Here is a 23,098-nt window from a genome sequence, read left to right on the forward strand (position 1 = left end):
GGGTTAGTTACGCCATAGTCATGAAACTGTCTGAATATCTGTGAAATAGAAAGATTAAAGGAGTGCCACATGTTTATCACATCGAGTTAAAATTTAAGGGTAGTCTAGTCGATTGTCAAAAAAAACACGAATAACCAATTCTAGTTCAAGATGCTAAACATATCCTTGAAAAAAGACTTCAGTAGTTGGGAAATCGTCACATTCACGATGCAGGTCACTTGATAAGGTAAATATGTACAAGCAAGATATGTACAACAGGTGATAGATATAAATGATTCTAAGGTTATTTGAAAAAAAAAGTGATTTCTGCACTAAATCCAGGTCCTTATTAGAAAGTTTCAATAGTAAGAATAAGTGAAAGAGTAATCAAGGGAACCAATATTCTAGCGGAAATCGAAAGAACATAATCCAGGGACAAAGACCAGACATGGAAAAAAGACATACACAACAAAGAACATAAAGTAACTAAAATCATACGTACAAAGTAACAAAAGTAAATGAGCAAATTGGATTCCACTAAAAACTGGGAGCATGGACCAAATGCACAGGCAGGGTAAACGTCCTCTGCTTTTCTAGAAATACCCACCAATAAAACGTCGTCTGAGGTAGACGACAAAGGAAAATAAAACTAAAACACGCTGAACAAATCAGTTTTCATGGTGTAGATGGATATATCGTAACGGTCCCTGAGTTCATAATGACGACAATAACACTTCTGTAGTCATGAATTCAATCCAGAAGTCTAATTGGGAGAAGTCTATCGCGATACACCATTGGATTTTTATCTTTATACTGTAGAGTTATAATCAGATTGATGTTGACAAATGTAAATGGTTGACTAGATTTTACTCATAGAAAGACTTCAGTGCAAACAGAAATTGTTAAAACAACATTTGTAGTAACAAATTCTAAAGGCATACACAGTTAGGGCACCCCTCCCCAAACCCCTAAAAAACAAAAAAACAAAACAAACAAAACAAAACAAAACAAAGAAGGTATTTAATAGAAAAAGAATCAAAGTACCGTTTTCAAATAGTAGAAGTAACAAAAGAAGCACCGATGACATTGGGACCCGAACAGGTATGATGTGCTAATAAATAACATTTGTAAGCTGTTTGTAAAATTCAGTCTGGCAGACCATAAATTGCTGAAAGAAAGTATACGTAATTCAAGTATTATTGTATTTAACATAATAAAAAGGGGATATGTTTCATATTTAAAAACAGAGAATATATGGATTCCTGTCCACTGCTTTACAACACGGTTAATAAAAACTTAAACGAAAACGATACACTTAGAATTATTTTACTCAAAATTAACTGGTGCTCGAATTCCCTTCGTCTATATAACAAATGTTCACAGATCTAATCTCCATCAAACCTGATTTGAACATAACACGCACAAACAATCTAAAAGTTAGAATAAAATCATATAAGTGGTGTCATAAATGCAATTTCGACAACTGACTTAATCAAAATACGGGACTGGCTCAAAATAAGAATACAAAAAAAATACCATTCATATATACATTATAAATTTCGATATGCTGCTCACGTGATTTAAGGGATAACCTCCTATCAACAGCTTTGAAATCAAATGTGTAGATTTTAATAATAATAATAATAATAAGAGTCAACTTTGTATGCAAGAAGTACTCAAAACCAAAATGACCGAAACATGCTGTAGGCTGATGTTTGGAAAAAAACATATTTTGAGGTGACAATATTTGCTGTCGTTGAGGCTCATCGCAGAATAAAAATTAGAACCGGCCAAGATTTACCGGATCCATTCAAAGGGTTAAAATTGAAGGACCTAGTCAAATGACAGTAAAACATTGAAAGACAAGTTGCGAGGCAAAGATTCGACCGTTATATATTATATCTACGGCTAATTATCTTTTTTGATATTTGGGAAGATCGAGAAGGGTACAGGTTTGCTGTCAATGATGAACTTACCACGGAGAACGAGCTAAGGGTATTTAACGATAGAGAAACAGATCCAGACAAAGAAACTCTTATTTGAGAAAAAAAATTCGACACTATTCGACGTTGATGCTATTTTGTTGAAACAGAAAGGGAAATTAATTTATTCGATTATTATTCGATCCTTTTACGTAACAGAACCAACAACTGCCTATCACAGCCATTTTCTCTCCCGACAGACAAAATCACAATGAAATGGGAAGTGATTCAACTTGGGTAGATTTCTGCTTGTATCAGATAGCTACTGTTTTAGGAATTCTTCCATTCAGGGTAATAAATGTAAGTTATCAAGTGTTTTTGCTGCTATAAAAGCTAATTAATATCATCAGAACTTTAACGTAAGGATTGTAGTCGGCAAACGTAGGGCACTATCCAGCTAAGTATTCTACTCTGAATGGGATATAGCTTTCAATTAATTTCGTTGCTCTTTAAATGAAAATTCAAAAGTTGCATTTTTCTCAGTGCGCCCCATTTTTTAAAAGGGGGAAAATATGAAAAGTCCTTCCGACTAATAAAAACTTGATAATAAGCATTCAATGAACTAATTTGTGTTGTTTATCGCAACAATCTTCATGTAAAATCTAACTTCACGGCTGAATTTAGTTCAAGGGTACTTGCCGCAATCTAGTTGAATTGTTTGTTTATCAAGGATATTTAAGCCAAAGGCAGGTTCAAATTGCCCTACATATCAGTAAGATATACATTTGATAGTTAGTATTGAGGTATGTATCATGTCATTTTCTTTGTTGCAACCTACACTGATCACTAAATGTCCTAATTTCCTCATGTAGTACAGCATTTACGTAATAGATTCGATGTTTCGTGTAAAATTACGACATTTCCCGTTTAATTTAGAGTCGAATTATTAAATTAGAGTATCGAATTGAAATTTGACTATATTCGCTAAGATTCGGCCTAGTACGGTAAAACTATAATACACAGCGGAAGGATATTCGATGATGTTCCCGCTTAAATTCGATGATAATCTCAATTAAAATAGGTGTTTTCCAGTTAAATTCAACGTTTTGCTCTAAAATGTGTTCGGTCCTTGTTTCGTTAATGTACAGCTTAATGTAGTTCCATGATTAGCAATTTTTTTTTTTGTATATTGGAGTACTTGAACATTCCTGTCCTTTAATATAGATCAAAGGGAAACAATAAATGAATAACTACGGTATAGTGCACTGTGTGTAAATTTGCCGGGTTTTGCATGACTCGGCAAGTAGTACGGTTCAATGGAAATTTTGGCTCGCTTGTCAGGTGCTGATGGTTATTCCATTGCACGAACCTTGAGGAATGGGAAGGCTTATCTACCAAAACTTTGTTTCTGAGTAATTATCCTAAACTCTTCAAAGGCAGAATCTATTGACAAAAGTAACTCAATGCCCTTTTAAATGCGTTCATTGTGTCCATGTATGAACTAATGGACGTTAAGAAAGCATTTTCAAACGGGCACCGATATACACAAATTTATTTTGGGTAACATTCAACACTCTTGACTTCGTGGTCTAATTGTGTCGTACAATACAATTTACTAGATTCTTTTTAACAGGACAAACGTGTTGTTTTATGTTTCAGCGCTACATATAGATCTGAACTTTTTTTAACATCGAAAGAGACAAAACGATACAAATCTGATTTTGTCAGTCTAAGTTTATTACGTGAGGGATAAAGTCCCTGTATGGGATAAACTTCCCAGTTGCCCCATAGCCCATTGCCCCATGCCCCATTCTCCATAGCCTCATACCCCATTGCTCCATCCCCCATTTCCCCATACCCTATTCCCTATAGCCCCATTCCCCATCGCTCCATCCCCCATTGCATCGATTTATTTCCTGTTGTCCAATGCCTTTCCCCATTCCGAAAAGGAAAAGTGAGGTAAATGTTTTGTCATATAACATGCATGAGGATGTAGAAAGTCTTTTGCAATCAATATTGATTTTAGAATCTCGCCGGCGAGTTCGAGAATTACCGAAGTCAAGCGATATCCGCATTGTTTACATGTATTATCGCCACTCCGAGCTACATGAGATATAATCATGCAAAATATTCTTAAAACTGTAAATATATGTATTAACTGTGAATCAATTTGATTTCTAAAATTATTCTTAAAAAATGTTACAATTGTACAGATAACATTTTTGTTGATTGTTGTTCTACATATAGTTCAAACCAAAATCTTGAAAATGAGATATTTTTTACAAATTAAATGAGTGCAAAAACTTACAATTACCTTAATGATCTTATGTAATTGTTAAAAAAAAATGGTTAAAAAATGTCAAAATAAGCACCATTGTGTGGCTGTGGTACATTTATTTCAAAAAAATTTCTTACAAAATATATGTCTTGACATATTTCTACAGATTGTAAGGGTGCGAACAATTTTAATTTCAATAATGGTCCCAAATTATTGTAAAAACTATTAAAAATGGCAATGTTAGTATCCGGTTGGTGGTTGCGACACTCATATTTCAGTCAAAAATCTTCAAAATAACATATTTTGCAAAGTGTATGTGTGCGAACACTTTTAATATACCTTTTAGTCTAAACTTATTGTAAACATGTTAAAATGGTCTATATCATTATTATGTTGATGGCTGTGATACATATATTTCAGACCAAATTCTTGAAAGTGATATATTTTTGCAAATTGAATGAGTGCAAACACTTGAAATTACTTTTATGGTCTTATATTATTGCTTAAAGCGTTAAAAAGTAATCAAGGGAACCAAGGCCATAGCGGTAATCAAAAGAATGTAATCCAGGGACAAAGACCAGAAATGGAAAACAGACATACACAACAAAGAACATAAAGTAACTAAAATCATATATACAAAGTAACACAAGTAAATGAGCAACTTGGACTGAAGAAAAAACTGGGAGCATGGACCAGGTGCACTGGTGGGGAAGGCGTCCTCTGCTTTTCTAGAAACAACCGCCGAGTTGCTCATAAAAAGTCAAGTCCGGGGTAGATAAACGAGGGAAGGAAAATTATGACCCGTTGAATAAATCAGTTTTCATGGTGCTGATGGGTACACCATAACGATCCACGAGTTCATGATAACGACCATAAAACTTCTGTCGTGATGAGTTCAATCTTGTAGCAACATAACCCTGTTCCAGAAGCCTATTTGTTAGAGTTCTAGCGCGATACAAAATGTCTGCGTAGTTTCGGCAAGCTCTGGCATAACGTATCAGTTGTGATAAGAACACTCCATACGCAGGAGCTGAAGGGGTGTTGCCACAGATGAAAGGAAAGTTGACAATTCTGAATGAAAAGTCACGTTTGTCGTAAAGTTTGGTCAATAGTTTTCCTTTACCATCGATTTCTAAGTGTAGGTCAAGATATGAGGCTGACTTCACAGTGTCTGTAGTATCCTTCATCTCAAGTTCTTTTGGGTAGATGCGATGTATCAAATCCCCGAAATTAGGATTGTTTAAAGATAATACTTCATCTATATAGCGGAAACTAAGATTGAAGGATCTAGCCAAATTGTCAAAATAGCATCACAAGTTTGGCTGTGACATATTGGTTTCAGTTAAATTACTCAAAAATGACATATTTCGTCGGATTCTAAGGATGCGAACAGTTTTAATTTCAATAATGGTCTAAAATTCTTGTATAAAATATAAAAAATGGCAATATTATTCTCCTTTTCGAGATTGCGACGAATGACATATTTCTGCCAATTGAAAGGGAATGAGCATTTTATCTTTTTTTTTCAATGATCTTGTTATTATCGCTCTCAATGTGTTTAATTTGTCAATATTAAAATCATATGAGTGTCTCTGCCACAAAATTATTTTAGTATAAATTTTTCAAAATGATTTACGTTTAGATATTGTGGGAGCGTCAACATATTTAATCTATAACGACCAGAAATTAAATATTGTACAAATTACTTCCGGTTAATATTAAAAAAAGAAACATGTCAATGAATAATGAACTGCGACACTTGTAGTAATTAAAAATTACTCTAAAACAAGCTTGTTTAAAAATTATTTGAATTGCTGTCATACGATTATGATAGGTACGTTGCTAGCGGAAAAAAAGCAGAACAATTTGTTTGATAGACCATCAAAATTATTCCCTCGCCCCGTTCCCACTGCCCCAATCCCCATTGCCCCATCCCCCATAAAATGGGAAGTTTATCCCATACAGGTACTGTATGACCAGTAACGAATGCGAGTTATCAAACTTCTAATATTAGTCTACATTTTTGTTCGCAAAGAATTAGTGCATATATAAACTATCTGAATAGAACAAGTAATGGAGGATTATAACATTTTTAAACTTAAATATAGGTCTCTTTAAAAGAAAAGTACAGAAAATTTAGACAAAAGATTTCATTATCGTATATATCATGTCTGAAGATATGTATGCATTTTTTGTGTTAAGTATATTAGACGAATTACATTCACATAGACCCAGGTCGTATAGATTTCCAAAATACATTACATGGTTCTCATCGAAAGTTTTGCTGCTTGTAAAAAAATTATTAGTTGTAAACTTTTAGGTCATAGATGTTAGAGGTGGAAAGCACGGGTACAGACACAGGTGTCACTTAACAAGATTAGGTAACACCTAGGCACTGTTTGTATCGATGACCACCTCCCGAGGCTTCAACTCGTAGATTATAATTAAAACGTTGTTTACCAGCAATTTAAAAGGAAATGAGTAAAAAAAAAATAGGGATAGGTCTATATACGTTTTAGCTAATGTAACACATGGCATAGGTTAATTGTTATATATTAATGTTCTTTTTCAAAATTGAACCATTATTTCATTTATTTCATTGTATTTATTGATTCTTTATTCATTATTATTTTTAACTGATCAACTTCGTATTCATAGCCCTTTGATTTACAGAACAGAAAAGTATTTAGTGCGATAACTTTCGGACAACACACATGCTGGACCATCATGACACAGTGTAGTATTTTCTATAGTAGTAAATACAAAGTTTTTTTTATATTTATTTATGTGTGAATTTAATGGTGTGATTTTTTCTACACATTTCATTACAGTATTACTTTATCATAAACCTTTTTCAGTTTCTGACACTGCTTACCTCACCAATATATATGCATATGTATATATGCATATCTGTATAACCTAAATTCTTGATAAATCAGTCTATTACTTAATCTAACGGTATGAGTATCCATCAATGTGGTGAAACACGTGGCTCTAATTGTGAAAATGAAGTTCAAATTAAGTTCAAATATTTCGTATTTGGTCAATCTACATATACCAACATTTTAAAGCACTATTGAAAGATGGATGATGTGTTCAATCCACATTTTCAAATTTAGAAAATGTTTTATCGCGACGTCGGGTTCTAAATGCACTCAGGACTCCTGAATTGTGTGTTGACGCACTTATTTAGTTAGATACGAAAACCCTCAGAGCTATAGATACTCATCAATGCTAAAAAGAATGCTACACATCAACGTAAGGACTATCTACAGGTGTTTTGTATTTTTAACATTTATTTGTCTTGTGGTGGTAATTATTGTGTGCATTTAATTTCTTTGTAAGTATTCAAGTGTCTTCATACCCTTGTACTATATTTATAATATTTCATTTATATTAAATATCTAAATATATATCTAATTATGGAAGGAAAAAGATAATCAATTAATCTAAATAAAACATTCCCACACAGTAAATATTAGCATATTTTAAACTTCGCTTCTATAAGACGAGCAAAATACGAGACACTAAAACACACACTATCACAATGACCGGATATTTATTAGCACAAGTTATTTAGTGGGCAGTCTATGTCTATCAACAATATTTTGACCACCCTCGGTAGAATTCTATTTCATTGTATCGTTTAGGGCGAAATTAAAAATTATTTGATCAGAAATGAATTTAAAATACCTTTTAATTGATATCAGGATATAAATAAAATATATTTACATGCATATAGTTCACTGCATATTATAATTTGAAACGTAATAACATGTTGTCACGATAATGATTGGTTAGAAGTATGTTGCTATGAGACTCTATCCGTATGCTTGACAGCGTATAAATCATAAATTATACCCCTCGTTTCAAATCAGCAAGGACAGCTTATAGATATAGCACTAGTGTTTTATCCGAGTGTTTTAGTAGTACATATCACACTTCCATATCAGTATATATAGTTTTATCTATATAAAAGCAAAACACGTTCTAAAATGTTATACATATGTATATTTCATTTTATTTCATTTTCAAGACGGATATGCATAAATTCTCCTTGCTTGATCTAAATAAGGTATTGTTTAGTAAAGTTGTTTGTTAACCATCGAAGGAAAAAATGTTATTTCCGAAAGTCTAGTATCAGTATTTATGTTGTCGTTTGCACATCTCATCGGAATATATTTATATGCCACAAGCAGCAGGTACAATAGGATACTAAATGTAAGTATTCCCTGCTCAGATAAATAAGTTCAAGGTCAATTCTTCATTCTAATTTTCAAACTTATTAAGTCACGTCAATTCGTCAATATGCGGATGTTTATTAGAGTTCCCTTCACAGCAATAAATTACCCTTCAGTCTTCCTACTTTCAGTCGAGATTGATAACCAAATACTTCGTATGACCAAGGAACAGTGATTTAGTTAGCGCTCGCCATTTTCGCCATTGACGAATGATTTTCGAAAGTGGCGAATTTGGCAAGGAAGACGGTGTGGCACTCGTACACGAAAAAAGTTATTGAATGCATGTACTTAGATGTATTCATCATCTAACATCTTCGTTCAAATCCTATGGTTTAATTATTATTTTTTGACTGGCATCAAATCTACGCTCAATGACAAACGGTAAATTCACAATTTAAAACGAAACCTCGATTTTATACATACCTTCATTAAAGGAGTATTAAATTGTCATTTGATGATATTTGATCATAGGCTTGTATTTAGCAGGGGCGAATCCAAGATTTCAGGTTAAGGAACTTTGATATTTACAAAAATTCTGAGCTAACTGAAAGAGATGGAAGTTGTAAATATTCTTTTTGTCGATCAACACAACATATCAAGATTCATAATGAATTAAATAATAAAATAACTGTTGTGGACTTATTCAAAACTAAACTGAAATAATCTGCTTGATAAATATCATAACCTCGAATTTGCCGCTTCAGTCAGAGTAACAGTTTCAGATGAGCGCTACTCAGTCTTATGTAAAATACGTTTGAAACAAATAAAACTATAAATCAAAGACAAGAGAAAATTACAGAGCAAAACGTCGAATTTAACTGGAAAAAACACCCAATTTAACTGGGATCAAAATCGAATTTAACTGGGTATATCATCAAATTTAATTACTCTGTGTATAGTATTCTTATTTTACAGTACAAGGTCAAATCTTAGCGTACATAGTCGAATTCAAATCTAATACTCTTATCTAATATTTCGACTCTTTTTTTTAAACAGGAAAAGTCCTAAATCTACGAGAAACATCGAATCTATTAATCTATTATGTAGATCCTGATAATAAGGAATTTTGCGATTTAATTATGTACAATAAGAGGACATAGATTTTATTGATCAGTGAGCTATATATATTGCAGTTGAACATAATGACATCGGCCATTTTCATGAATACAAATTATGTACACATCGAAAAGACGGACCTTGAGTGTCGGTTATACGTAATACGAAAGTGCATAGAGAAATTCTGTATCATTCAGAAGCTGGTCTTTAATGTGGTTTAGTTGGGTAGATATCAACATAAAAAGTAATGACCTATCAACAATAAAATCATCAGAACTTTTATCTTGAAATATATTCCACAGCTTTGAAATGTTTTCCCTTTAACTGAATATTTAGGGATACACACAAAGAAAAAATCTTGATAGTTGATTTTTCAATTTAAAAAATAAATGGCGGAAAAGTAATAAGAAAATAAAAAAAAAACATTGGATAAGGAATGCACGAAGAACTTCAGGAACAGTATATATTTCAGCAACGACAATAAAAATACCGACCTCGATAGCAATTGTATGAAAAAGACAAATTCTATTAACGAACATATCAGTATAAAATGTTAATACATTATTTATTATAATTTTCAGACCGAAATTCAATAGTATACTTATTACCATAATGAATGGTAAGTTAACATCTAGTATTTAAAAAAAACATAATATATATAGAATTCATACACTGTCAATAATTGAGGTACAAAAACCAACCGAATAAACGATGCTATTTTGATCTACATTAACAGACTTTTATATTACTGTCGGCCATTTAATCATACATATTTGTAGTTTGAGAAAACAATACATACGTCTTCCACATTAAACAAGGATAACTGTTGCAAAAAGTCAATTACAGGTACCTTTTTCATCGAAACGTGCATCGAACGAATAATAAAGTAAGATTGATAATGTGGCACGCAACCGTTACTGAATGAGAAATAAAAGTGATTCGATGTTTTTTTATGAACAAATCTTTTCTGATGTATTGAATACCTTTTTACTGATTCGTTCATTTTTATATGCTTACAGCACTTCTTCGACATATTTATAGATCAATACATAATACCATTTTCCTGATACATTCATTTTAAAAAACAAAAATCTGTAGACAATTATGTTAAACCTCACATAGCTTGTTTAACGATTTTTTTATACTACTTATAGGTTTTCTTTTACCTGAAATGTGATAATGTGATAATTCTTGTGTATTGTAAGTCTTTTATTATGTTTTGTTTCCAGAAGATTATGATACTATAATAATTATTTTCTTATTGATTACATGTTGTATTATATGGGAGTTTATTGTTCACAGGTATATTGAGATATTTTTCAGGTAGTTGAACACTGCAATAAATGATATTATAAAAGGTCGAACTTTCAAAAAAAAAAAAGAAAAAGAAAACGTAAAAAAACGTAAAAAAATCAACTGATATTTGATGACGAAAAGACGAACACAAATGGTCGGATTGGGATTGATATTTTGTGTTCGACATTTTAGAAATAAGTGCCTATAAGAGGGGGAGGGGTAAAACATACATTTTCCAGATGTTCAGGAAATAACTTGACTATTAGTAAATCGAACTCTCTGAAACTGTATTACAGAGCGTCATACTGCCAACAGAAGGCTGAGGTGGATTTGGGATGGTGGTAAAACTGCTAAAAAATTGCTTTGAAATTCTTTTAGAAGGGGAATTGCACTCAGTGAAAGGTTGGACTTGATTTTGAAGGTTTTTAATGAAAAGTGGCAAAAACATGACCATTTCGATTATGGTCAACTTCTTATCCTGTGTCAAATATCTCATCATAATCAAAATTCAAAGCTGTATGTTTGAGTGATACATGTAGGTCCATATTTGCTTAAATATTTCAGCGTTAGACCTCGGTGGGATTATCACACTGCGCCCTGCTAAGCATTTTATTTAATCATATTTATTGTTTCACAACTTAATCTCACCTGTATAAGGTTCCATTGTTTAAAAAAATTTCTACATGTCTTACTCGAACCATTGTCATGTTATTTAAGTCAGCATTATTTCATGGATGTCTCTTTTTTTTTGTTTGTTTTTTGTATGTTTCTTTTTTCTTTCAGAGTACAAATACACCAAAGACTTTAAAGTTACAGATGAAATGAAACAAAAGTTTGATGATGATGGATATATCTTAGTGAGGTAAATAAAACAGAATAGAATATATTATGTATACTGGTCTTCTTTTATCAAATTCATGTACACAACAGAAAAAAGAGAAGTTTACTCGTGATGGAAACTTCAATGGAAACTTAACTTATGTTATCAGACAACGAATGCACTGTTTTTATCTTTTTAATATTTATCTATGTACACAAGGCAAAGTAAGACTCATTTCTGTTCGATATAATTAACTTGTATTATAATGACAAAATTAAGGAGTTTGACCTAAGGTAAGAGACACAACTCTGATAAATCATTGGAACGTTTTTAATTCAGGCTCTTAATATCAATCTCGTGTAAGCAACGAAGTAAATTTGATTGATTCCATTCTGTTTCAAATGAAACATTGAAGACCTTAATGAAATTGAGTATGATACAAATATATCACTGATTTCAATATTTGTGTCCCCTTCCCTAGGTCTACCTCCTTTAATGTGCTTAGTATAAAAGTTAAATTATTTTGTCAAGGAAACAATAGTGGATAGAATATTCATTTAAACAATATAATTCAAGGCAATTCTTCGAACCGGAAGTGATAGCAAGAGTCAAAGACATCGTCGAAAATAACAATGACATGAAAAAGCATGGATATGATGTACGTATAGGAGTTTTACGGACTGTTGTTTTTTTTTTTAAACTCCATAAACAGCACATGTAGGACAGATTGATGCTACAGCTTTAGCCAGCATTATGATATTTTCCATAAAAGAAATCTCAAACAAATATACAGAATTAACAAGTCTTTCCGTAAAAAATCTGGAATATTACAAATATGATAAAATATGAGGGAAGTTATTTAACACGTTTGATCGATTTACAAGAATCTCATATAATATTTTTTGGTTTTTTTTGACAACCAGGTAATGAAAATCTGACTTTTGTTATTTTCGTGTGATTTTTTTTATAAATTGAAAGAGGCACATTCTGTTTCCCTATCGTCCTAAACTGGCAATTGCTTGAGCTTGCTAAATACGTTTTATTCACAATCAAGGCCGTGGTTGTTTTTGTCTATTGTCTTCATTGTAAAACTATTAATACTAGATACCTGACAAGGATGGTAACAAGACAACTATGATTCTCTGGAACCAAGCAGGACATGACGTCACAGGATCCATGGCTAGGTGTGAGAGAGTTGTTGATCTAGTTGAAAAGGTATGAACACGATAAGCTGATTACACTGAGTATAATCAGAAGACGGGTGATTAATTTTTGGATAAAATAATCAATTATTGTATGTTCACTTTTAATTTATTTGTTTGACTAATTTTCAGGGAAAGAAAATAGACACCTTCGTTTGTTCTACCACTCATACGCACTTTCCTAAGTTTTTGAATTTCTTTTATTATTTTGTATTTGATAAACAGCTTGTGTATGAATGACTAGAGAGGTTTAACAGTTTTAACGATCATTTTCTTTAATTTAGTGCTTAGGAGGCGAGGTCTACCTATATCATGCTAAATATTCAGTTAAATGGCCAAAGAATGGAGCTGGATTTCAATGGCACCAAGATTATGGGTAACTGTACACTAATATTGACTAAATATCCAAATGTTTGATTTTCATTCACGAAAACTATTGACCAAACTTTTCGACAAACGCGATGACTTTTCATTCCGTATTGTCAGCCTTCCTATCATCGGTGGCAACACATCCCTTCAGCACCTACGTATGGCGTCTTCATATCGCAACTCTTATATTATGCAGGAGTTGCAAACTTTTATACCGTGCTAGATTTCTTACACTTAGACTTCTGGAACAGGATTATGTTGCTACAAAATTGACGTTATCATTACAGAAGTTTTATGGTTGTCATCATGAATTATTGGATAGTTACGGTGCATCCATTTGCACCATGAGAACCGATTTGTTCAATATGTCATAGTTTTTCTTCCATCAATTGTTTCCCGTGGTTTATGAGCAACTTCGTTGATACTTCTAGAGAAGCAGAGGATGCTTACCCTACCATTGAAACTGGTCCATGCTCCAGTTTTTAGTTGAGTCTGAATTACCCGTTTAGTATTGTTTCTTTGTATGTACATTTTTGTACTATTTTTGTCATTTCATATTTTTGTTGCGTGTGTCTGTTCTCCTTGGTTTGGTCTTTGTCCTGTGGATTCATTCTTTTTTTCCACCATATTCGAGTTTTCCTGGATTGTTTTCTCACATATTGTAACCATCTCGAAGAGGTTTATGCACTTTTAATTAAACCATCCAGACATTTTTCTAAAATGTATTATTTGCTGCATCATTTATAACAAGCTGTATGATTGGTTGGGACTTTTTGGGCTATCAAAATTGTGTTGATTTTTTAATAAAAAATACTTTAGTGCTATGACGTTAAAAAAGTTTATCGGTCCAAAGTTCGAGATTCAAATAAGAATAGTACAAAAGTAAATTGCGTTTTGAAGTTTTTATTATTAAGTATCAAATTTCAATAGGGACTGGAATCGATATGAAATAAGATTTGACGAATTATTTTTAATTTGATTTTTACCATTTGTTGCGGTTTAATATAATGATATAAACTTAAGGGCATTGAACGCTTCAAGCTACGTGGCAGCTATGCCTGAAATTAGTAATGCAGTAAACTAGGTTCATGTTTATTCGGGTAAAATAAATGAGTGTTTTATACGTCATTACATTGCAACCGTCCTTTAATCGGAAATATGTTTTTCGAGTATTTATTCAAAATATATATTATATAAAGTTTGGAATCGTGGTTCGCGTAACTGCCCATATTTAATCTGTATCAGGTATTGGTATGATAATGGATTGCTCTTTCCTGACATGGGGACAATATTCATAGCTATCGACCAATGTACGACGGAGAATGGTTGCTTAAAGGTACATGTTCAATTCATTTGTCATATGGAATATTATTGACTAACGTTCGAATATTAGCCTAAATATGATCGAAACTTCCAATACAATACAAAATACAAACGTGCGCCAATACGGAATATAGCCATCCAATATGGACTTACCCGTCCAATACAGGATTTCGGCGTCCAATATGGCTTTTACCCGTCCAAAACGTCATATTTGACTGTTTAAAATTCATATTGGATTAGCGTATTAGACTAGTTAGTCAATAAAAGTATGATTGCGTAAGGTTTTCCATATTGGCTGAGTTATTGGTCCTCGGCTAGAAATATTGGACTGAGGCGCCCAATATTTCTAGCCTCGGACCAACAACTAAGCCAATATGTAAAACCTTACACAATAATACTATAATATTATGAATCTATTTTGTTAATTCTGATAACATTGAAGTCATACAGCTTTTGATTTTAAAAGCCAGAAATACATTTATTTTTTTTTAAATAAAAAAATTTAAACAAAAAAAAGAAGAAATATTGTAGCTGTAATTTGATGCTTGTAGAAATTTCCAATGATATTACTTCACAGGAAATCACTTCATATCTTCTGAATAAAGCAAGTATTATTCCTGGTATTATAGCTATTAAGGGGATCCCACAAATGTGGAAGACTGTCACACTCAAAGGATGACGGACAATTAACTCCTGATAAGGAACGATTGAAGGAACTAAAAAAGAAACTTCATTTGGACATTGTGGAGATGAAACCAGGTAAAGATTTGTGATATATTTTTTATCGGAAGTTTAGTATTGTTTTTGCACAGTTTCCAGTTTATTGATTTGTGTTACTATCGCATGCCAAATTGTTTGTACTCACTAATGACTGTTCATGTTATTTTTAAAAAACATCTGCCATGAAAACGTACACTACAATTTGGCCAATCATGGTAACGTTTTGTACATTTAAAATGACAATCTTTGGCTATTGGCAACATATTTATGCTTCAGGAGTTAATGTTTCGATTTTGTTTTGGTTAAGCATGGCTATTGAATGAAGAGAATATTCGTGTTAACTAAAGATTCAAAACGAAGAAAAAAATGCGTTTAGTCGGGAGCAAAAGTAATTGTCTAAACAGTAAACGTATTAAAATACTTAGCATGAAGACTTTTTGTGCAAAACAGAATTTTCACCATTTGTAATATTTTTCAGGAGACGCTGTATTCTTTCATTGTAATACACTTCATATGAGTGAGGTCAACACAAGTACTAAACGAAGAATATGTTTTGCGATGGCATATAATAGAGCAAATAATAATTCGCTGAAAAAACACCATCACCCATCTTATTCACCACTTACAAAGGTAGGTAGTAAATCATTCTTTGTTACTAAGAAATGGTCCGTCCAGATTTTTCGTTTTACAGCTAGAAAAAAATAGACCAGTTCCAATATCAATACAAACTAAGGATAGTGAGTAATTTGAATGGCTCTGTAGGTAGAAATTAGCCCTACACTTTATCAATGTGTCCTACTTAACTACCCGAGAACACCCGTATAATCTTTTGGACACTGTCTTTTAATTTTGAATAGATGTCAATTATTATGACTGTAACCTATAAATTTGCCATCCATCTTTATAATTGACAGCTATTCAAACTGTCCTACTTTTTTTTCAATGTACCCTTTTGTACTACCATAGAGAGATATTAAAATTATTCACTAACCTACTTAAATTTATATTTAAATTGGAAATGGTCTATTTCAATTTGCTTTTATTTTTTCGGTGTACTTTGAGTTGCTTGTCAGCCGTAGATCATTTAATATCAGTTATATTGCTAAACTATTTGACTTGATCCTCGTTCAATATTAAAAGGAATATTTGTCCTTCATCCTAACTATTCAATAGTGAAAAAAAAGGTTGCTTGCTTGGAACAAACACCATTTTACTGTTTGATAAATTCCTATAAAAATTAGGCCAACACGAGCTAATAATAACGTTGAACCTCTCCTTCTCTTTTTCCAAGTATCTGAATCCGTCCCAAATACTTGAATGTTTATAGTCATGTAGCTTAGTACAGAGGTCATGACTTGTTTTTGAAACATCAGTTTCATATCTATTGTAGGTTTCTAACGAAGATTTGCTGAAATGTAACAACACAGCAGATATGACGGAGAAAGATTTCGTCGAAATGGCAAAAACAGAAACATTAATTCGACAAGTTACTACTGAAGAAAGAAAATGACGCTTTGATTTTCTTTTGATTTTTAAAACTGTTTATTGTAAACGGTTATCTTCATGAGGGCTCCGCATTGACACTTTAATTGTAAAATTGATAAATTCAAAATGGCATGTGGTTGTAATCAATGATATATAATCTCTTACGACGAATGCCGTAAACATACATCAGCATTTTTCACGAAGAATTGGTACCGTTGATCACAATCTTTTTTTCAGAATATGCGGCGATGTAAACACGCATTATTATTGTGACGAGACCAGTATTGCTGTAAATAAATAGCAAAAAAAAAGTTTTTAATTCCCAACTTCGAGAATTTATACAAAAAACTATAAATGTATTATCAGAATTGGCGGCGCATGTAAAATGCATATTTGGTCGTCTGGTTTTTATGTTTGTTTGTCAACAAAATGGCGGTGTCTCCAATGAGGATTGGTACCGTGGTTGAACACAAGGGCAGGCTGTTCAAAATCGTTCACCATGAAAAGCCAATCCCCAAATTTTCTAGGCATTACATTATACAGTCGTCCGATGACGGGGTGGTAAAGAAGGTCTTCAACCAGGAAATTTTTCCAACGTCAATGTCCGTGCCCCATCCACAGACACAAACATCAGTTAGTGATACAACTAGTGCAGGTAAAACCACTACTAAACCTGAAATTTTACACCATTTAATGATAATTTCAAGCAAAATGAAGCCACATAACCATTCATTTATACAAGTACAGACCATGCCATGTACAATCCTATTATATCATACGTGCATGATGATGCAGCAAGTCACACTCATGATCAACGAACCCCTAACGCCAAGCCCCTCCCTCCAACAGACACAGAGAAAAATGAAGAAAAAAGTAAAGTTTTGCAGCTAAAATGGTAAATGTCAGAACATTAATTTTAAAACTACTTCTTTCATGTCTACATATAATGACAATTGACATATTTTTTTACTAACAAAATGTATCATATAAAACTAATGGTCTACATGTATGACCTGTCAAAATATCTGACTTTTATTTCCACAAAAATTCCATGTCATTAACATGAATAGGTATTTTAATATTTCATTTATATACAAATAAAAATCTCTTAATCTAATACACATTTATTTAAAAATGTAGATCATAATGAATTATTATTATTTAATATTGAATTATCACAATTTGATCAGGAAATGTTAGCGGTCGATATCCCAGTTCCTTAACCCAGTGACAGGCCTACCATGAGGTTTAGGATTGTAGAGGAGGAGAAGCTGGAAGAATTAGCCAAATCAAGATTGAAAGTGACAACCAATAAACAAATCCTACAGGGTTTGAAACTTTTTAGAGGTACATTGTATATCTACACACAATATTAAATAGTAATTCTGTAAATAATAAAAAAAAGTAAATCCTTTTACATGGAGTAAATGTTGACATTTTCCAGAAAACACAATTGAGCTTATATGTATCAATAAGATTTATATAGAACATTTATATAATAATAATGTAAAATCTATAATACAAAATGTACATTCAATAAAAGTCTTATGTTAAACAAGACTTGCTGGGGATTTGAACCCCAGCCTTTCGCATTTCACCAAATGTACTACCATGTACTAACAAGTCAGATATAATATATACACAAGACTTTCATTGATAATTGTTTGGTATTTTTAAATCTGGAGTGGTAGCCATAAAGCCACCTGATGAGTTCTCTCGGCTGGGATGAAACAGATTTAAAAAAATAAATGCACTCTTAATAATATTTCATAGAAATTCATGTCAACCTAAGGGGTAGATTTGTACGCATTTTACCATGGGTAAAACATAGAAATCGTCATAGTAACACATTTTTTTTTAGAGATTGACAAAGTAATCTAATAGAATTAACAAAAGTAAAATCACTCTAAAAGTTTTGCCGCACAAAACAAAAATTCAAATACTAAAGTATAACTGATCTGTAAGAGTAACACAATCGACAATAAAAATGAGCTGGAAACGGCTATCCCAATGAAAACATTGCAAATCCAGAATTTCCGAAAGAGCAACAGGAGACATAAGAAGTAAAACCACGAGTGACCAAAATTAATCGATATCCAATAATTAACAACTCAATACGATTTTAATTGACCAAAAGTTAGTTAACATCTTTAATTTAAATCCGAAACTAATCAAATAAAACTTTTCCTACAACGGAGAAAAAATAAACATTCTATCTCACAGGACAATAAACATAAACCATGTATATCGTATAAAATAATGATGTAGTAAACACCTGGACCTTGAATCAGGAATAAGTCAATATCAACAACCAAATGAGTGTGTCTCATGTCGAGGTTGCGTTGTCAGTACAGGCAAAACAAAAATACGAACAGTGTAAGATATAAATATATAGATAGCACTGTTTATTAACTAATCTTTGTGTTAAACTTCACACTGTGAAATAAATTCTATAATTTCACTCTCGAACTTCTCCCACCAAAACTGCACAACTTGAATCTGAATCCGCCGTTCACAAAATTTAAATTTTATGTTGAAAACAACATCCAATAACGGAGAAAAATTACATAATAAATGGGATAATAAATTGGTTATCGTGAATAACCAAAATATAATCACTCGTGCCAAGAACGTATTAAGATATAACTTGTGCTTAAATCTAGGCATTCCTGAGCATTCATGATAGTACTTTGTTATTCACTCTTACCTAATAATTATACTATTAAGGAGGTAAACCTAGGGTAAGGGATGCAAAACTTACAAATCATTGGAACGTTTGTATTCAGCATTTTACACCAATCTCACATAAGCATCAAAGTAACTTGGACTGATTTCATTCTGTTTCAAATGAAAGCTTAATAGGCTTTGGTGAAATTGAATATGATACAAATATATCACTGATTTCAAGAGTTACGTCCCTTTCCCTAGGTCTACATTCTTAATAACACATTCTTGTTATCCAATGATTTGGAATATAAAGAGATAACCAATATCTCAAAGTTGGTTTAGTTACGCCATAGTCATGAAACTGTATGAATGTCTGTGAAATAGAAAGATTGAGAGTGCCACATGATTATCACATCGAGTTAAAATATAAGAGTATTCTAGTCTACTGTAGAAAACACGAATAACCAATTATAGTTCATAGATGTTAAACATATCCTTGAAAAATGAAATCGTCACATTCATGATGCAGGTCACTGGATATGGTAAATGTGTACAAGCAAGATTTGTACAACACGGAAAAAGGGTTATAGATATATAAATAATTCTAAGATTATTTGAAAAAAGTGATTTCTTCACTAAATCCAGGTACTTATTGGACAGTTTCAAAAATAATTGAAAGATTGTAGTCCAGGGACAAAGACCAGACATGGAAAACAGACATGCACAACAAAGAACATAGAGTAATTAAAATAATAAATACAAAGTGAAAAAGTAAATGAGCAAATCGGATTCCACTAAAAACTGGGAGTATGGACCAGATGCACAAGCAGGGTAAGCATCCTCTGCTTTCAAAACTTTTAACTTCTATACTCACAACTGTCAAAGAGGGTCTGCAGTACTACCACAACACTTGTTACTCCCGTAGTGGTATTAATTCAATGTGGATCCTGAAAAATTTGAAAGATCTTTTGGAGACAATCAGTTCAAGACTATTATCTGAATAAAATAGCATTAAAACCTATGATTTTTCAACACTGTATATTTCTATTCCCCATACTTAGAAACTTAAAAACATTATATATCGTTGTTTTTTCCAAAAAAGATGGTATACCTAGATTCAAATATACAGTTCTTGGTAGATATATTAGTCCAGTGTGGTGGACGTGTTTTTCAACAAACGGTCGGCATCCCAATGGGTACAAATTGTGCTCTTTACTTGCTCACCTATTCCTTCAATCTTATGAGGCTGGCTTTATTGCTGATCTGATCAGAAAGAAAGAATATCGTTTGGCTAGATCCTTCAATCTCAGTTTCCGCTATATAGATGACGTATTATCTTTAAACAATCCTAATTTCGGGGATTTGATACATCGCATCTACCCAAAAGAACTTGAGATAAAGAATACTACATACACTGTAAAGTCAGCCTCATATCTTGTCCTACACTTAGAAATCGATGGTAAAGGAAAACGTGATGACTTTTCATTCAGAATTGTCAACTTTCCTTTCATCTGTGGCAACATCCCTTCGCCACCTGCGTATGGAGTGTTCATATCACAACTCATACGTTATGCCAGAGCTTGCCGAAACTACGCAGACTTTTGTATCGTGCTAGAACTCTAACAAATAGGCTTCTGGAACAGGGTTATGTTACTACAAGATTGAAGTCATCACTACAGATGTTTTATGGTCGTCATCATGAACTCGTGGATCATTATGGTGTATCCATCTGCACCATGAAAACTGATTTATTTAACAGACCCTGATGAGTCCCAGCACCGACGTTCCGATAATCAACGGAATGATGAGGGTTGGAAATAAGACAGGCCAACAAGAGGACAGAATGTTTCTGATAATTTAAAACCTTTTAATGATCTCAGATTGATTTGTAATAATGTATGTGGCTTGCCAATAAATTATTAATACCTGAATTTAGTGAAACAATTCAAAATTATGACGTCTTTGTATGCTAGAATCTAAAACTGATAAATGTGATTTTTTTAATATACCTCCTAATTATTCCTACCATGCAAAACATAGAGATAAATGTTCTAGGAAATCACGTGGTATTATTGTTATATACAAAAAAAAAAAAAAAAAAATTAGAAAATAAAATTAAATGTCCAAAACCAAATTGGGATTTTGTGCAGTGGTTGAAATTTTCAAATTCATTCTCCAAAATTGACTCTTTACTTATTGGGTGTATTTATATCCCTCCTGAAGGGTCAAAATATACCTCTGTTGATGCTTATTTGGACATTGAAGCTGATATACTATTACTATCGGAGGAAAATATGGAAGTTTTACTAATTTGGGACTTTAATTCTATAACTGGTGTTTTGTCAGATGTCACAGAATCTGATGATAAATTATTAGATGTATTAAATATTGATACTGTGCAAGAATCACTACATTCAGTTAATATTCTGAAACAAATAAATGTCCCTCTATCTAGATGTAATGAGGATCAGGGTCGACAAAATATGTTTGGATTAAAGCTAATAGGTTTTTGTATTGACAATGATGTTTTTATAGTAAATGGTAGAATTGAAAAAGATGCAAATATAGGGAGAAAAACATGTAAAATACAAGTTTAATTGATTATGCGATTGCATCACCTAATTTATTTGTTTATATAAATGAATTTGAAGTCCTTGAATATGACCTTATTTTTTCCGATATACATTGTCGAATACACATTATATTTTTATTCATGTTCGAGTAAGAATACAGATTTAAATAACAAAGCTGAGATTAAAGTTCTACCTATTCGTTGGGTAGCAGACAAACAAAACCAGTTTATTGATAGTATACAAAATGACCGCGAGGCGATTGACGATTTCTTTACCAAAGCAGAAAAACTAGCTGTTCATGAAAGTAATTTTAAAACGGAGCTCGATATTGTCATTGAAAAAGTGAACAGTATTTTTATTGGAACGGCGGAACGGACGTTTGGAAATCGAAAACGGGTCGGTAGTGTTAAAAAGGTTGAGCAGCCTTGGTTCAACGCGGATTGTAAATTGAAGCGCGCAGCTCTTCATAAAGCAAAGAAAAACTATGATGCTAATAAGAATGAGACGAACCGATTGTGCTTAAAACAAGCAAGTAGCGACTATCACAGAGCCATTAATAGGTCATACAGAGATTACGAATTTAAGGTTGAGAGTATAATACGCGAGAAGGCTAGAAGTGATCCGAATAGATTATGGAAGCTACTAAACGATTTCAATAATTGTAAAAAAACAATACCCCCAACGTCTTAATTGAGACTTTACGTGATTATTTTGAAGAGTTAAACAAAAATAAAGAGAATGTTATAGATGATTTGTACCGAATTTTTAAAATGTTAATGATGATGTAACTAACGATATTATCAATGGATATATATCAGATGAAGAAATAATGGTTATTGTGAAAGGCCTATAGAACTCGAAAACGCCAGCCATTGATAATGTTATTAATGAATATATAAAGTACTGTACATATTTTGTTACATTTCTATGAAAATAAATTTAATAAGATACTGGACTCTGGAAAAATACCAGAATCTTGGTTAGTTGGAATAATAGTACCAATTTACAAAAATAAAGGTGATCCGACAGATCCAAATTCCTATAGAGGTATAACAATGGTGTCATCAATGGGAAAACTTTTTACAGCGATTCTTAATTCTAGGTTAACAAAATTAGCAGATCTATATGATTCCGTCTTCTCAAGCAGGCTTTAGAAATGGTCACTCC

The 23,098-nt window shown here is 32.4% G+C and overlaps 1 protein-coding gene and 1 long non-coding RNA gene across 4 annotated transcripts; both read left to right on the plus strand.

The window, feature by feature from the left end:
- Positions 1-2,607: 2,607 nt before the first annotated feature.
- On the plus strand, positions 2,608-16,916 carry LOC148612667 (uncharacterized). Of its 3 annotated transcripts, none has more exons than XM_088594316.1 (10): positions 2,614-2,704; positions 10,058-10,095; positions 11,556-11,634; positions 12,169-12,250; positions 12,697-12,807; positions 13,079-13,170; positions 14,409-14,499; positions 15,116-15,245; positions 15,685-15,836; positions 16,597-16,916. In XM_088594316.1, exons 2-10 carry the CDS (start codon positions 10,089-10,091, stop codon positions 16,714-16,716), a joined length of 864 nt encoding a protein of 287 aa, XP_088450442.1. In that variant the 5' UTR covers positions 2,614-2,704; positions 10,058-10,088; the 3' UTR covers positions 16,717-16,916. The 3 variants fall into 3 exon arrangements, with proteins under 3 accessions (XP_088450444.1, XP_088450442.1, XP_088450443.1); XM_088594317.1 differs by lacking the exon at positions 2,614-2,704 and adding an exon at positions 10,631-10,676 and having other exon boundaries at positions 10,075-10,095; XM_088594318.1 differs by lacking the exon at positions 15,685-15,836 and having other exon boundaries at positions 2,608-2,704.
- Positions 16,917-17,120: 204 nt separating this feature from the next.
- On the plus strand, positions 17,121-18,333 carry LOC148612668 (uncharacterized). Its single transcript, XR_015924459.1, has 2 exons — positions 17,121-17,346; positions 17,882-18,333. It is a non-coding gene; the product is annotated as an uncharacterized LOC148612668 (long non-coding RNA).
- Positions 18,334-23,098: the final 4,765 nt, after the last annotated feature.

This window comes from Perna viridis, chromosome 7 (assembly GCF_037379345.1).
Source record: "Perna viridis isolate PV_CMFRI_1.1 ecotype Kerala chromosome 7, ASM3737934v1, whole genome shotgun sequence".
NCBI classification, from domain to species: domain Eukaryota; kingdom Metazoa; phylum Mollusca; class Bivalvia; order Mytilida; family Mytilidae; genus Perna; species Perna viridis.

Excerpts from the sequence above, each read along its gene's own strand:
- LOC148612667 (XM_088594316.1), top strand. Across the intron at positions 11,635-12,168 it reads GATGGATATATCTTAGTGAG|GCAATTCTTCGAACCGGAAG; the intron begins GTAAATAAAACA and ends ATATAATTCAAG. Across the intron at positions 12,251-12,696 it reads TGAAAAAGCATGGATATGAT|ATACCTGACAAGGATGGTAA; the intron begins GTACGTATAGGA and ends TATTAATACTAG.